Raw genomic sequence first — 13621 nt, forward strand, 5'->3', positions numbered from 1 at the left:
CGTATCGGACTTCTTCTCCTGAATGAAAGCTTTAAGGCGACGAGTATTTTTTTTTATGCAATGTGCCCTTAACGTGTCTCAAACTTATCTGTAGCGTTTTCAACGCTCGTGCAGCGTGTATATGATGTACGTGCATTATACAGGTATACGCTTGACAAACGCTTGAGCTGAATGAAATGTTTTATGTTCCATTAAAATTTTCCTGAAGGAAAAGCGTTCACCAAGCGTATACCTTTGCTTTTCGACGTACTTCAAACTTGTGGAACGCGGGTTTAAATGCTTGCGTAGCGTTCCTCTGGTGAGCAACTAAGTTACGCATACGATGGTACGGACTTTGTTAATTTTCTTTTTTGACTGGTTATTTTACATTGTCTTTTCGGGGCCTTTTATCGCCGACTATGCGGTACGTGCTTTGTCTGTTGTTGAAGGCCGTACGGAGACCCATAGTTTGTACTTCTGTGTTATTTTGGTTTCTTGTAGATAGTTGTCTCATTGACACCAAACCGTATCTTCTTTTTTATATTCGATATCTTATCGCCGACCTGGTTGAGTCTGCTAAAAATGCATGCATGATTCATTTTTAGGCTATCAGTCGTAATGAAAGTGGCACATTTAATTCGTAGTTTCATTGCTTGAAGTATCATTTCTTACATCTGCATGGTCAAATGTGTATTTTTTTAAAATAAATTTTAGATTTAGATTTCAGTCACGGTTATTTCCCCCCTTTTCATATTGAATATCTATACTTATCAGTCGCATTTTAATGACGAAAAGGATTCAGAGGTTGTTATGTGACCTCCTTGTTTTAAAAAAAAAGTAAATAATGTTGCAATATTTAAACAAAGAAAATAACTTTAAATTTGCAATATTAATGAAAATAAATACGGACATAACTTTCATAATTAACTGTTATTTAATCATATGCAAGAAAGACTTCCCTTTAATTTCAGTATAAAAAACATGTACATCTTCACTTAACGTAAAATCTAAAATAAAATGCTACTAAAACTCTTTCTAAAGATTTTATTTTTAAGTATTCTCGTTCAGAATATAAAGCGCATTGTTTACATGAAATCTTATCTCATATCTAGCACAGCTGGTTACATCGTTTGACTAATTGAAATACTACGCATGTAGGTTAATATTAGCAGCTTGTAATCGTGTGCAAGAAAGTATTATATAAATTTCAGATCATACGTAAAATATCTCTATAGCAACTTAAGATGCTAATGCATATTCAACAGATTAGTAAGCTATTGCGCATGCATTTGAAAAGTGGTCATAGCTATTGCGCATGTATTTGAAAGGTGGTCATGGAAAGAACAGAAGTGTTCCGAATAACATCCGGTGTTCCGAAAGACTACATCACTCGTCCAATATATACTGCGTAAACCCTCAGGGGTTTACGCAACAAGTCAAGTTAATATTAATAATATATACAAAGTATATAGGTAATTGACCAATGTGGACCTTGTATTTTTAAGTTAATAGATTGCTTTATATAGCCTATAACACTAGACAAAATAATTTATATGGATCTAAAATAGTTTTAAGTTAAGAGTTTGAGTCAAGCTGGTTAAAAAATTGACTGTTGATTTGGCAATAAAGGAAAAAAAGTTTCCCTCATCATCTAAAATTTTACAAACTTTACACACTCATTTCAAAATTTACTACAAAGGTAAAGTTTCGAACTCTTATCACTATTTGAAAGTTTTTCAAGTGTGATTTATTCATACTTTTCTATAACAATATGTTTGAAAAAATAAATAAATAAGTTTTTTAAAAATTGAAAAGGTTTTAAATTATCAAAATCGACATATTCTTCTTCATTAATATTAAATTCTTTAAAAATATGATTTGCCAAAGTGTAGCAAGTGTATATTTCATCTTCAGACATAGAAGAAAGGTATATACTTCTGTAAATGAATATTGACAATAAAAAAAAATGTTCAAGTTACGGTATAGTGTATTATTTTTAAGTTATATATCAATTGCTGGTTATAGTTTAACTAAAAGTTATTGCTATAAGAAATTTAGTGAATAATTATTATTTAAAATGATCAAATTACATGCGAGTTCAAGGCAACCGAAACTGAAAGAACAATAACTGTTAAAAATTAACCACTACTGATAAACAGATCTAACAAAAATTCCTGATGAGTGTAATAATGTTATTAAGTTTTATCTATTGTTTGCGAATCATCATTTCAGATTTCTTTAGTGAATATCTGTAACCTTTCCAGTAATACCACGCGACACCTCTTTCTAAATGTTTATCGCTACTGGTTTTTCCACGAAGATACTCTCCATTCAGATTAGAGTAACTGCAATAATTATACCACCAAGCCCCGACTAACGACTGTGCACATTTGTAGTGATCGTCACGGTCTTTTGTTTTGAATGAACTACCATTGTTGTGACTCATTGAATCTCCTAAAGAGTAATAACAAATATCATATAATATTACACATCTTATTTATTTGTGTTACATCCTCAATTTGTATGTGTGAATATCATTGGTGCTTTAATTAATTATGTAATTTTCAGGGTTTTAAGTTTTTAGTTTTAATCTTTTATTTCTCACTTATAAAAAGTATAAAAAAAGCAAATCACCAAGAGGAACAAATACAAAATAATGTAATCCACATGAATACGCAATTTTGATCACTTGCTTTCTTGCTTTGTCGGAATTCGTCTTTCTCCATCTGTTGTTTTATGCTATTAATCGGTATTTCATTAATGTCCTTTATGGAGAAATTCATTTTTTGCATCAACATATCTTTATCATAATACTGAAAAAAAAGTCCCAAAACAGTATTTTTTTATATTTGATGTGAAACCGTTATTTTTGGTGTAATAAAAAATTGATGGACAAGGTTTAAAACTAGTCTTTTTAATATTAGAGTTGTGTTTTTATTAGAAACAAGGGTGGGCTAGACTTTCGACTTACTGTGGAGAGAATATAATATTTTCTATTGAAAACAAAACAAGCACACATTTAAAATTGTGATATGAAAATCGATTTCTAAACATGACGATCTCAACCTAGGTGCTGTTATCAAAATGACCACATTCAGTGTAATTCAAAATAAATCAGCCTCTTAACACATCAAAATATTCATTTGAATTGTAATTTAGAAATGAAGATAGGCATGCAACAATATTGTAAGTTCTTGATGACATATAAAGAATCATTTGAGTAAATAGATTTAACTTCTTACAACTTTAACAGTACCATCTTTATATTCATTTTTTTAGACTGTGTCACCTCTGATAAAAAAAACCCAGAGATTGATGATAGACTGTTGTTAATTTAAAACGTATGTGGCATATGTCTTCGGCATCTTATTAAATGGTGTCAGACAACAATTAAAAATCCCTATCTGTTCAACCAAATTTTGCAATTTTCACAGCTTTCTAAATATTTTACCTTAAGTTTAACTTCATAGAAACCAGGTATATCCTGAATTGTACATGTATCAGCTTTCTATATGCCAATTTTCACTCTACCTTTAAAGCCTTCTAACAAAATAACTGACCTTCAAACAGAGGTACTCCAAAAAAAAGCTGGTTTTCTGGAAATCTAAAATTAGTATACTATGGAGCGCATTAATCCTAATTTTAATGCAAACTCATAGACAAGTAAATTTGACTCAAAATGATCTAGATATATTTCTCTTTCACTAAAAGTTTCATTTCTGCAAATTTGTTGGTTAGTTTAAGTAAACAAGGACATCAAAAGCACTATTTTGTGTCAGAGTAGGGCTACTTTTACGTTCTAAATTGGAGGGAGTAATTGGTGGTCTGACACCTAAAATTTATAATTGAATACCGGTTTTAATTTATCATTTTTGTGCTGAATAAGAGTACAATACGCATGCATTTAATGCATCCCTTGTTTTCTTATTTTTAAATGTTTATCTTATAACTCCAACAAAAGTCATTGTTTTTTTTATATCCTATTGAACATATTTTCTCAAACAAGAATGTGTCCCCAGTACACGGATGCCCCATCCGCAATATCATTTTCTAGGTTAAGTGGAACTTGAAAATGGGAGAGAATCTCTACTTTGGAATAAAAATTAGAATGAGCATATCATAGGGAACGTGTGTACTCAGTTTGAAGTTGATTGAACATCAACTTCAACAAAAACTGCCTCGTACAAAAACTTTAACCTGAAGAGGGACAGACGGACGAACGGACAAACGAACAAACGAATGGACGGACGGACAAACGAACAAACGAATGGACGAACGAACAGACGGGAACACACGGACCAGAAAATGGGGCATCAAAAACTGAATTGAATCGACATACTTGAAAAAACTATCCTTATACCGTAATAAGACTAATTGTATAAGTATTCATCCCCGTGAAGATGAAAATATATTGTATGTTGATTTCAAAAGAACAATGCATCTGAAAAATTGTACTCGGCACGTTTCTTGCATGTCTTTGTAGAGAGAAAAAAATCTCAACAAAATTAGTGCTGAACAGTCTAGCAAGTCATTTCTGTAACCAACAATTACATACTAGCTAAAGCCTCGGTCACACCTTACCGCATAGCTCGAACGGACGCCTAACGGATAACTTTTTTTCAATCCGTTCATGTCCGTTAGACGTCCGTTCTTATCCGTTAGGCGTCCGTCCGTATCCGTTGCATGTCCGTTAAGCGTCCGTTTTATCCGTTGACGTCCGTTCTGTCCAGTGGAAAATTTTGAGCATGTTCAAAACTTTGAACGGACGTCCAACGGATAAAATGTCCGTTGAACGTCCGTTAGACGTCCGTTTTGTACGGTACTCGTCCGTTTTGTATCCGTTACGTGTCCGTTATGCATCCGTTGGAGATCCGGTAGACCAATTCACCAACGGACGTCTACCGGACGCCTAACGGATAAAACGAATGTGAAACGGACATTAACGGAAGGATAACGGATAAAACGGATGCCCACCGGATGTAAAACGGACAAATGCCAATTGAAATTTCGCGTTAGAAATGCCAATAATTGGTATGTCAGATTTTCTTGAGTGTCATGAATATTTATTATTCGTGATGGATCTTGGAGTAAGAGCACGTCTTCGCTACCAAACAGCTCTTATTTGGGCCAGACTCAACTTAAATGTAGCAAATATAAACCTTATAGCTGTCGAAAGGAGAAGAAGGAGAAGACAGAGGAGATGGTGGACACGACCATGGCTTAGTCCTGAAAGACGATGCAGTTTTGGTCTATATGACCAACTCATGACCGAACTTAGGCGGGAGGATCGGCAGTCCTTTGTACACTTCCTTCGAATACCCACAGAGATGTTCGACGAGATATTGCAAGTTGGACCTCGCATAGCCAAGCAGAATACCTTTTACAGAATTCCACTGGAACCAGGACTCAAGTTAGCAATTACACTTAGACACCTTGCTTCTTGAGCAAAATATCGTAGCATGCAGTACGGATGAAGAGTTCTGTATAACACATTATCCGTTTTCATACCAGAGGTACATAATATAAACAAATTCAGAAAATCAACTTAAACTCTATAAGACTGAATTACCACACTGCTTCTACCTTGATTTTTTTTTATCAGAGTAGCTCTATATTTGCACACATATCATGCTAAACAAGACGCAATACAAAATAAAATCAACTAAACCTGTTAACTAAAGTGACCCTCGTGTGTAAAAACGTAAAAAAGAATCGGATAAATGGTTCTATTTGTTTGGTACGTGTGACCTTGATACCTGTCCTACTGAGACCTTGATACCTGTCCTACTGACCACACTTTCCCAGAAGCAAATATTATAACATATATGCATGTAATAGATACAATCATTTTAAGGTCACGTGTATGTGGTTTATTGCCTTTAATTTTCAGATGGTTTATTGCTTTTAATTTTCAGATGGTTTATTGCCTTTAATTTTTAGATGGTTTATTGCCTTTAATTTTCAGATTATTTTGTTCATCCGTTTTATCCGTTACGCTTCCGTTAGGTGTCCGTTTTATCCGGTACTGGTCCGTTGGATGTACGTTCGACGTCCGTTCTGTCCGGTACGTTTCCGTTTCACGTACGTTCAATGTCCGTTGTGTGTCCGTTAGGCATTCGTTACATGTCCGTTAGTAAACCAACGGACTCCCAATGGATAAAAATTTTGTCAACGGATAACTTTTTTTTTATCCGTTAGGCGTCCGTTCGAGCTATCCGGTAAGGTGTGACCGAGGCTTTAACAATAGCATATCTGTAAAATGTGCAATTACATTTTTGCGGACACAGATTATAACAGAAAAAGATATATTTTCACTGCAAAAATAAACGAGTCAATGTAAATGAAAACTATCAATAATTTTATATTTTTGTAGGACTGATCAAGGTGTGCGTTAATCGTAAATTGTAAATTTTTTGACGTTTTATTATAGTCTGTTTGACTTCTATAATTCTTAAAAACTCATTTTTACAAATAATTTTTATTTTCTTCATGTATGTTAATGTATGATATATACGAACTCTGACAATGGATAACATAATTTTGAACCCATAAGGTCTCTATGTTACCTCTATTTTATTTCATATAAAATACTCAATGAATAAGTATGAGTAGTGTTACAGACTTCCATTCAAAACAAAAACATTAGACATGTGCTTTAAACCTGATTCAGACAGTGTACCATGTGTCTTTACTCATTTGAATTTGAACTCTGACCAGCATTCAATTAAGTCATGTAATTACTGAACTTTCTGTATACATGATTTTGTATTTTTCATTGTTCAATTTCTATAAGTAACCTAAGTCCTGAGAAATATTTTCCACAATTTATCTACTAATTTTGATTAACTTTAGAAATAGCAAACACTAAGTACTCGCAAAAATTTGTATTATTAAAGCAATTCGTAATCTTCAGTCTCATCTCCATCACTTGGATTATCATTATCTTGTTCACTTTCAATTTCAGAGTCGGATTCAATATGAATATTAATTTTGTGAATTTCATCCTGTATAACATCCTTTTGCCAATATTTTGAATCAAGATTCTTTTTAACATGATTGAATGAATTTAACCATGTTGTGCAATTTATCTTTTCAAACCCTTTTTGAATCATTTCAATATAGAAAAGAAGATGTGGTATGATTTCCAATGAGACAACTCTCCACAAGAGAGCAAAATGACACAGAAATTAACAATTATAGGTCACCATACGGCCTTCAACAATGAACAAAGCCCATACCGCATGGTCAGCTATAACATGCTCTGAAATTACAATGTAAAACAATTCAAACGAGAAAACAAACAAAGCATGAAAAGCTTGCTTATATATTATTTCAGAAGATATAAATTTATATTCAAATTAAGGTTACAAAAACAAAGATATTGTAAGGGAATAATAACTTCTTTGTAGATACATGCAAGTGCATTTTATAAAATTTAAAAAAAAAAACAGTTAAAAAAAAACTTGGATGATGGTAATTTTTCATGACATGCATAGTGTCCTTTAATATTTAAATGAGTAAAGTCACATGGTACAATGAAACAAACAGGTCTAAAGCACATGTCTAATGTTTTTGTTTTGAATGCGATGCAGTAACACTACTCATACTAACTCCATTGAGTATTTCATATATAAAAAAAATTAGAAGTAACAGAGAGACCTAATGAGTAACTTTTTTGATTATTGGTTCAAAATTATGTCATTCATTGTCAGATAACTTATATATCATACATTAGCAAAATATTTATTTGTAAAGAATTTTTTTCTGAAGATTTATAGAAATCTAACGGACTATACATACCTGCAGTGCCACTGTATCCTCCGACTGTCAATTTATAACCAGAAGCTTCGTTTCCCAAACTGAAAGTATTATATGTAGCATAGCGTGTGTCACCATTCCAATCTTCTAGTGTAATTCGGAGCTGATAACCTCCATCAAACGTGAGTTTGTAAATGTGTTCGTTACCTAGTATAAATGTGCACAAATTGTAAGAATCTGTTAAATTGCTGCTCACAACATGCACAAGGAAGTTATTAAACCAAGAGTTCCAAATGGTGAAGTTGAAATCATCCCTTCGTAAATTTTACGGACGCCATCACGAGTTGGTTGATCGTTATGGAATAACCGTTTCACAAATGATATCGAATATGTTGCTTACGTCGTAACTACAATCCCTTTCATGAGTGTGACCTGCCGAATTAGACTATTTACCGGATTTGTTATAACATAAAGAACACAACGGGTGCCACAGATTGACCAGGATCTGCTTACCCTTCCGGAGCACCTGAGATCACCCCTAGTTTTTGTTGGAGTTCGTGTTGCTTATTCCTTAGTTTTCTATGTTATGTCATGTGTTCTATTGTTTGTCTGTTTGTTTTTTTCATTTTTAGCCAGGCGTTGTCAGTTTATTTTCGATTTATGAGTTTGACTCTGTCCCTCTGGTATCTTTTGTCCCTCTTTTAAAGATTTAATATTCTTATAAGTAGTTCATAATTAACTTTTTATTCATTATATCAAATAAATGCCAAAAGTGCATCAATGAATTACGATATTACAAATTTCAATCATTTTTCCAAAATGAAAAGAACTTAAAAATATTATTTGTCTTCACAATTTTAAACTAAAATATAGTAAATAACTCAGTACCAAGCCAGAATTTTCCTGTCGGTTCGCCAAAACCATTTTTGTAGTCGTCCCATTCTCGGTAGAAATTTGTAGAACCGTCTTGTCTCCTTTGTATAACCTTGAAATAAAATTGAGAATGCAAATTGGGAATGTGTCAAAGAGAGTAGACAACAGCAGAAGACGACATTATGTTGTAAGCATTTGGATTGCTGATATTTTGCAAAGAATTTCACTCAAAATCGAGGCCGTCTTGAACATGCTGTTGTGTTAAAGCTTTTGTTCCATGTTGAAGACCTCACTATGCAACCGAAAAGAAATTTAGAAATAAAATTGCTGCAAGTTGTTATGCTTTGTTATACATTGATAGCCTATATCTAATTGCAGTAGAACAAATAAAGAAAATCGTGCATCATCTACAATGTTACATTTGTAATTGAGATGGAAGAAGAGGACAAGTAAATGTGCACTACACATATCATATATATGCTACTATTAATACTATTATAGATATATAGATAAAACTAATGTTAAATTCAAATAAACAATGAAACACTTACTGTCCAGCTGTAATCATCAATTTTACAGTAGTCTCTGAATGGTGGAGTACCTGTTGGAGTCAGTACGTACATTCCACTTTTACAGCCTGTTCCTCTCAAATCACCACAATCTTGTATCACTCCTCCGCATTTGTTCGGCGCATTTAGGTTGTCCCCTTAATTACAATGTAATGTAATATATTTGTTGTAAAACACGAGCATACACCTACGTTTATAAATTTATGTTATTAAAACTACAAATATTCATCCTGTAAAATGGTATTATATTGAAACTGATCAAAAAGTATAAATATGATTTATATCTAGTAAGATTTAGATTTAACACCATGCCTACAAAAATAGATTGAAAAAAACTTTTTAAAAATAAAAGGCATAAGAAAATTGTGTTTACAATTCATCAAATGACTTGTTTTCTACTTACTTTGATTTGCTATGAATTGCTGAACTTCTTGTAGTGATTTCCGGAAAGATGTCATATCTGAAACAAGTATTGGTGAAATTTTATAATTTAGTGTTATCAACCTTCGTATTTTTGTCTTAAAGCAATAATACCATCCGAAACTATTCAAAAATCAGAAGTTCTTAAAACTTGAACTGACTAAATCAAATGTTATGCTCTCTCAAACCAACGGAAAGAAAACAACTGTCATAATTCTAACTTGGTATATTTGTCTTCTCAAAATAAAGTGGTCAGTCAACCTGATGTCATAGCTAGTTATACCTCCAACTGGTAATATAGTTGCTCAAACTTCCGTTGTATGATTGAAAACCAATAATGAGCATCTCAACAGACATAATAGGTTAATGTGACAAAAATTAGGACTAAGCAGTATAAACTGCGTTAACATACATAACACACATACAACACATCTGAATCAAAGATTTAAACATACACGCAATGTTTGTATAGGTAAATGTTTAATTAAAGTCATAAGTAACTTCGATTAATGAAAATAATGAATATGTTTTATATACTTGAATGGCTGTATTCTCTGAAATAAGTGAACGTGAACCTTTTTCTTAAAAAGAAAATCCTTTAACATCTTCATAAATGTATCGAAATTGATTAATTTACTTCCTCGACACATATCGCCGAATTTTTTCCGTATGTAGTCACCTTAACTACGAGACCTCTCGTTATAACATCGGTCACCGCACAGCGCAAGTGCGCGAAGAAACAATGATGAAAATATGTTAACACACGTTATCTTGAAGATATCGAAATATCAATAAGTAATGACCATGATGACTATTCAATATATATATATATCAAAACATCATACCGTAATGTCAAAATCATATTATGTAAAGAAAAACTATCATTAAGTAATAATAAAACATCAGAACGTTATATCAGACAGTTGAAGCGTTCCGTATGCATGCATTGGTTCATTATCTTGAAAACAATAAAATTTCAAAAAACTAATTGCAAATGACTATGATATGAAATGCTTTCAATTAAACAAAAGTTATCTAGATATTTATTTTTAAAAATATTTATTATATTGTGTTTACAATGACAAATTTTATACAGTGCACGTGTTAATTATTATTTTTTTATTCATTTCAACTCTAATCATTCTATTTCAACGTTTATAGTTCTAAATTAAGTCAACAGAAAACTAAAGTATCACAGTCTCACAAATTACCTTAACCGTATTTGGCACAACATTTTGGAATTTTGGATCCTAATTGCTCTTCAACTTTGTACTTGTTTTATCATAAGATGATAATAATTGAACACATACGATCTTGCATTCTTTTCTTTATATATCTTGCAATACAAGACTTATGGGTTCGAATGCATTTACTCTTGAAATTAAAAAAAAATAAATATTATTGTTGCAGACTAATTCATTTATTTTTTTGATATTCATACTAAACAATGTTCCAAAGCTAAATTAATTTTCGAGTTTTTTACCCAGACTGCTTAGTAATGATACGGCTCATATACACAACAACTAGAACACACTTTGAAAACAAACAAAAGTTGAAACTAGTACATGCTTCATTATAATGATATCTAGGTGAATGATAATAAAGGGACATTCAAACTCATCATTCGACAATAAACTAATACATTGCATACGGCTAAAAATTAATAAAAGACACACAGACAGCAAACATTACACATACCATAACATATAAAAGCAGAGACCCCACCACAATCTGGGTGTAATCTCAGTGTTCCGGAAGGATAGACAGCACCTGCTTCATATATGGCACCCATCGTGTTGCTCATATTAGTACAAACACGGTGATAAAACTATTTCGGTAGGACACATAAGCCATGATTATTAAGAAGTTAGATTAGTCAAACAATCGTGTTTTGCGTGTACATGATGTACACATCTTAATTAGTCGATAAGAGTGAAACTCATATGAATTTCTACTGAGATTCACTTGAGCATTGTGAGTGACATTTTTGTGTAGATTACATAATTAGCATTAGGATAAATTCAGTATAGGTCAGTTATTAATTGGTCATGTTTTATAAATACTCAAAGCCCAAGGAGTAGCAGAGAGTTCATAAAACATAACACAGTATTGTCTGACCAACTTAAAACATGTTCAAAACTATGAGTCACATTACGACTTAAGCCTTTCCCATTGTATTAATAAAGCTCTATAATATAAATTCACTTTAATTGTTACGATTCATAGTTAAAAAAACCGAATTTAACTCATATTAAATATGCATTTTACAGATGGATTGAAACAGTAAAGATATAGTTTTGATTAAAAAAAACGAAATATAGAGTTTTCTTCTTCCTCGGGTAAAATTCATTTTAAAACGCAGACATTGTGTTATAAGGCAGTGTTTCAAAATTAATAAAATGACAAAAAAATTAACAATTATTTTTATAAATTACCATCTTTTCAACATTAGCCATTTTACTTAAAAAAACTAATTATTTTAAGGTATAGTATAAAAGTTAGATGAAATATCATTCAAGCTACACCTTTGATCCCTTATGGTTATATGTTAACAAAATGTTGACTGAAGTTAACATTTTCAAATACCAGATCTGAAATTTTATAAAGTCCTGTCTTAAATTACTCTAATCGTTTTCTCGAAATTCAAATTAACATAAACCTATGATGTGAAAACATTTAAATGATTTGGAAGTAAAAGGCGACTTACTTGTCTATTGGGCAGAGTGTATTTGTTTTGTATTGTTTTATATTTTGTACATATATGCTTGATTTGCACAAAAGACATGTAACTATTGTGAAAAATTATGTTAACTGCTTGTACCTGCCTCACGTTAGGTTTCATAACTTACTTAAAGAATTGGAATAATATAAAAAAAAAAACAACAACCCAAAACATTTACTGTTTATTAAATATACTATTTGTGTGATTTACACACTTGAGTAATGATTATGAAGTTTTAATTACCTGCTACCCTTTACAATATAAGTGCGATGGTTCCCAATTTCTATTTTGAATGTGATGGTTATATTCAGACAGCAATTATCTAAAATAATTCTTCGGCGTCTAATACGTGAAAGTCTTTGATATTTGATCTTTGGGGGATATTTCGTATTAACGAATATTTAAATAAAAATTTCTTGTAAAAACGGACGAATTGTCTAAGAATGAGGAGCAGTGTTGCATCAACTATGAATTAATATAACTAACACGTTACTGCTTTTAAGTACATGATGTCATACTTTGTTTGAAAATATTGTCAAGATAAATTCCCATGCACTTATCAAAAGATACATGGTCGGAGCCTACGCAAAAACCGTTCTATAGAAAATATAAACAATACAGTTACCTTCAGATATGATATCTGTCAAGTTCTGTTTGACAACATCAAAATATTCTTTAATCTCCTTTTCAATGTCCACCGTCAAATTTGCCTTCATGCTTTCAATGTATTGTTTCACATCCTGGTCTATTTTCAATGACAGCAAAACGTTTTCTAGTTTCATTTTAACTAAATTTGACATTTTTGTTTCGAATGTGTCTGAGATATATGTCATGATGCGCTTGTTTACTTTCGTCATATCAAACATTGCAAGCAAAGGGACGTTTTGGTTATCCACCACAGGAGTTTCTACTAAATCTCCACCAGAAGTGGTTGACTTTGCTTCTGCCAGTACCAAGGAACAAATTAATCCTACAAAAAGCAAACACTTTTCCATTTTAAGTAAACTGTGACAAATAGCGGTTCCTCTGATTTTGAATACGTTGTACCGAAACTTATAGAATATTATTGAATAGGAAACTTATCACAAATGTATGTTATAAGAAACATATATTAAGTTCTTTTCTGAAACAGATCTCTTAAAAAGTAGCATAATAGCATGAAAAACGTATGTCTTTTATAAAAATAAAACGTTTTATCAAAGTAATAAGATACATTTTTGCCTTCATTATCTGTAGAAAACACCTGTTTTATACGAAAAAAGTACTATGACGTCAATTGAAATATTGCACGGCAACCTTT

The 13621-nt window shown here is 31.9% G+C and overlaps 1 protein-coding gene across 1 annotated transcript; it reads right to left on the reverse strand.

Annotated features, from left to right (window-relative positions):
• Positions 1–1409: 1409 nt before the first annotated feature.
• On the reverse strand, positions 1410–13418 carry LOC139502518 (angiopoietin-related protein 7-like). Its single transcript, XM_071292005.1, has 6 exons — positions 12947–13418; positions 9583–9639; positions 9162–9316; positions 8626–8722; positions 7780–7944; positions 1410–2433 (listed from the first exon to the last, which is right to left on the reverse strand). The coding sequence occupies exons 1-6, from the start codon at positions 13314–13316 to the stop codon at positions 2186–2188; spliced, it is 1092 nt and encodes a 363-aa protein (XP_071148106.1). The 5' UTR covers positions 13317–13418; the 3' UTR covers positions 1410–2185.
• Positions 13419–13621: the final 203 nt, after the last annotated feature.

This window comes from Mytilus edulis, chromosome 14 (assembly GCF_963676685.1).
Source record: "Mytilus edulis chromosome 14, xbMytEdul2.2, whole genome shotgun sequence".
NCBI classification, from domain to species: domain Eukaryota; kingdom Metazoa; phylum Mollusca; class Bivalvia; order Mytilida; family Mytilidae; genus Mytilus; species Mytilus edulis.

Excerpts from the sequence above, each read along its gene's own strand:
- LOC139502518 (XM_071292005.1), bottom strand. The coding sequence starts at position 13,316 with ATGGAAAAGTGTTTGCTTTTTGTAGGATTAATTTGTTCCTTGGTACTG. Across the intron at positions 9,317-9,582 it reads GCAATTCATAGCAAATCAAA|GGGACAACCTAAATGCGCCG; the intron begins GTAAGTAGAAAA and ends ATTGTAATTAAG. Across the intron at positions 7,945-8,625 it reads GACAGGAAAATTCTGGCTTG|GTAACGAACACATTTACAAA; the intron begins GTACTGAGTTAT and ends CATTTATACTAG.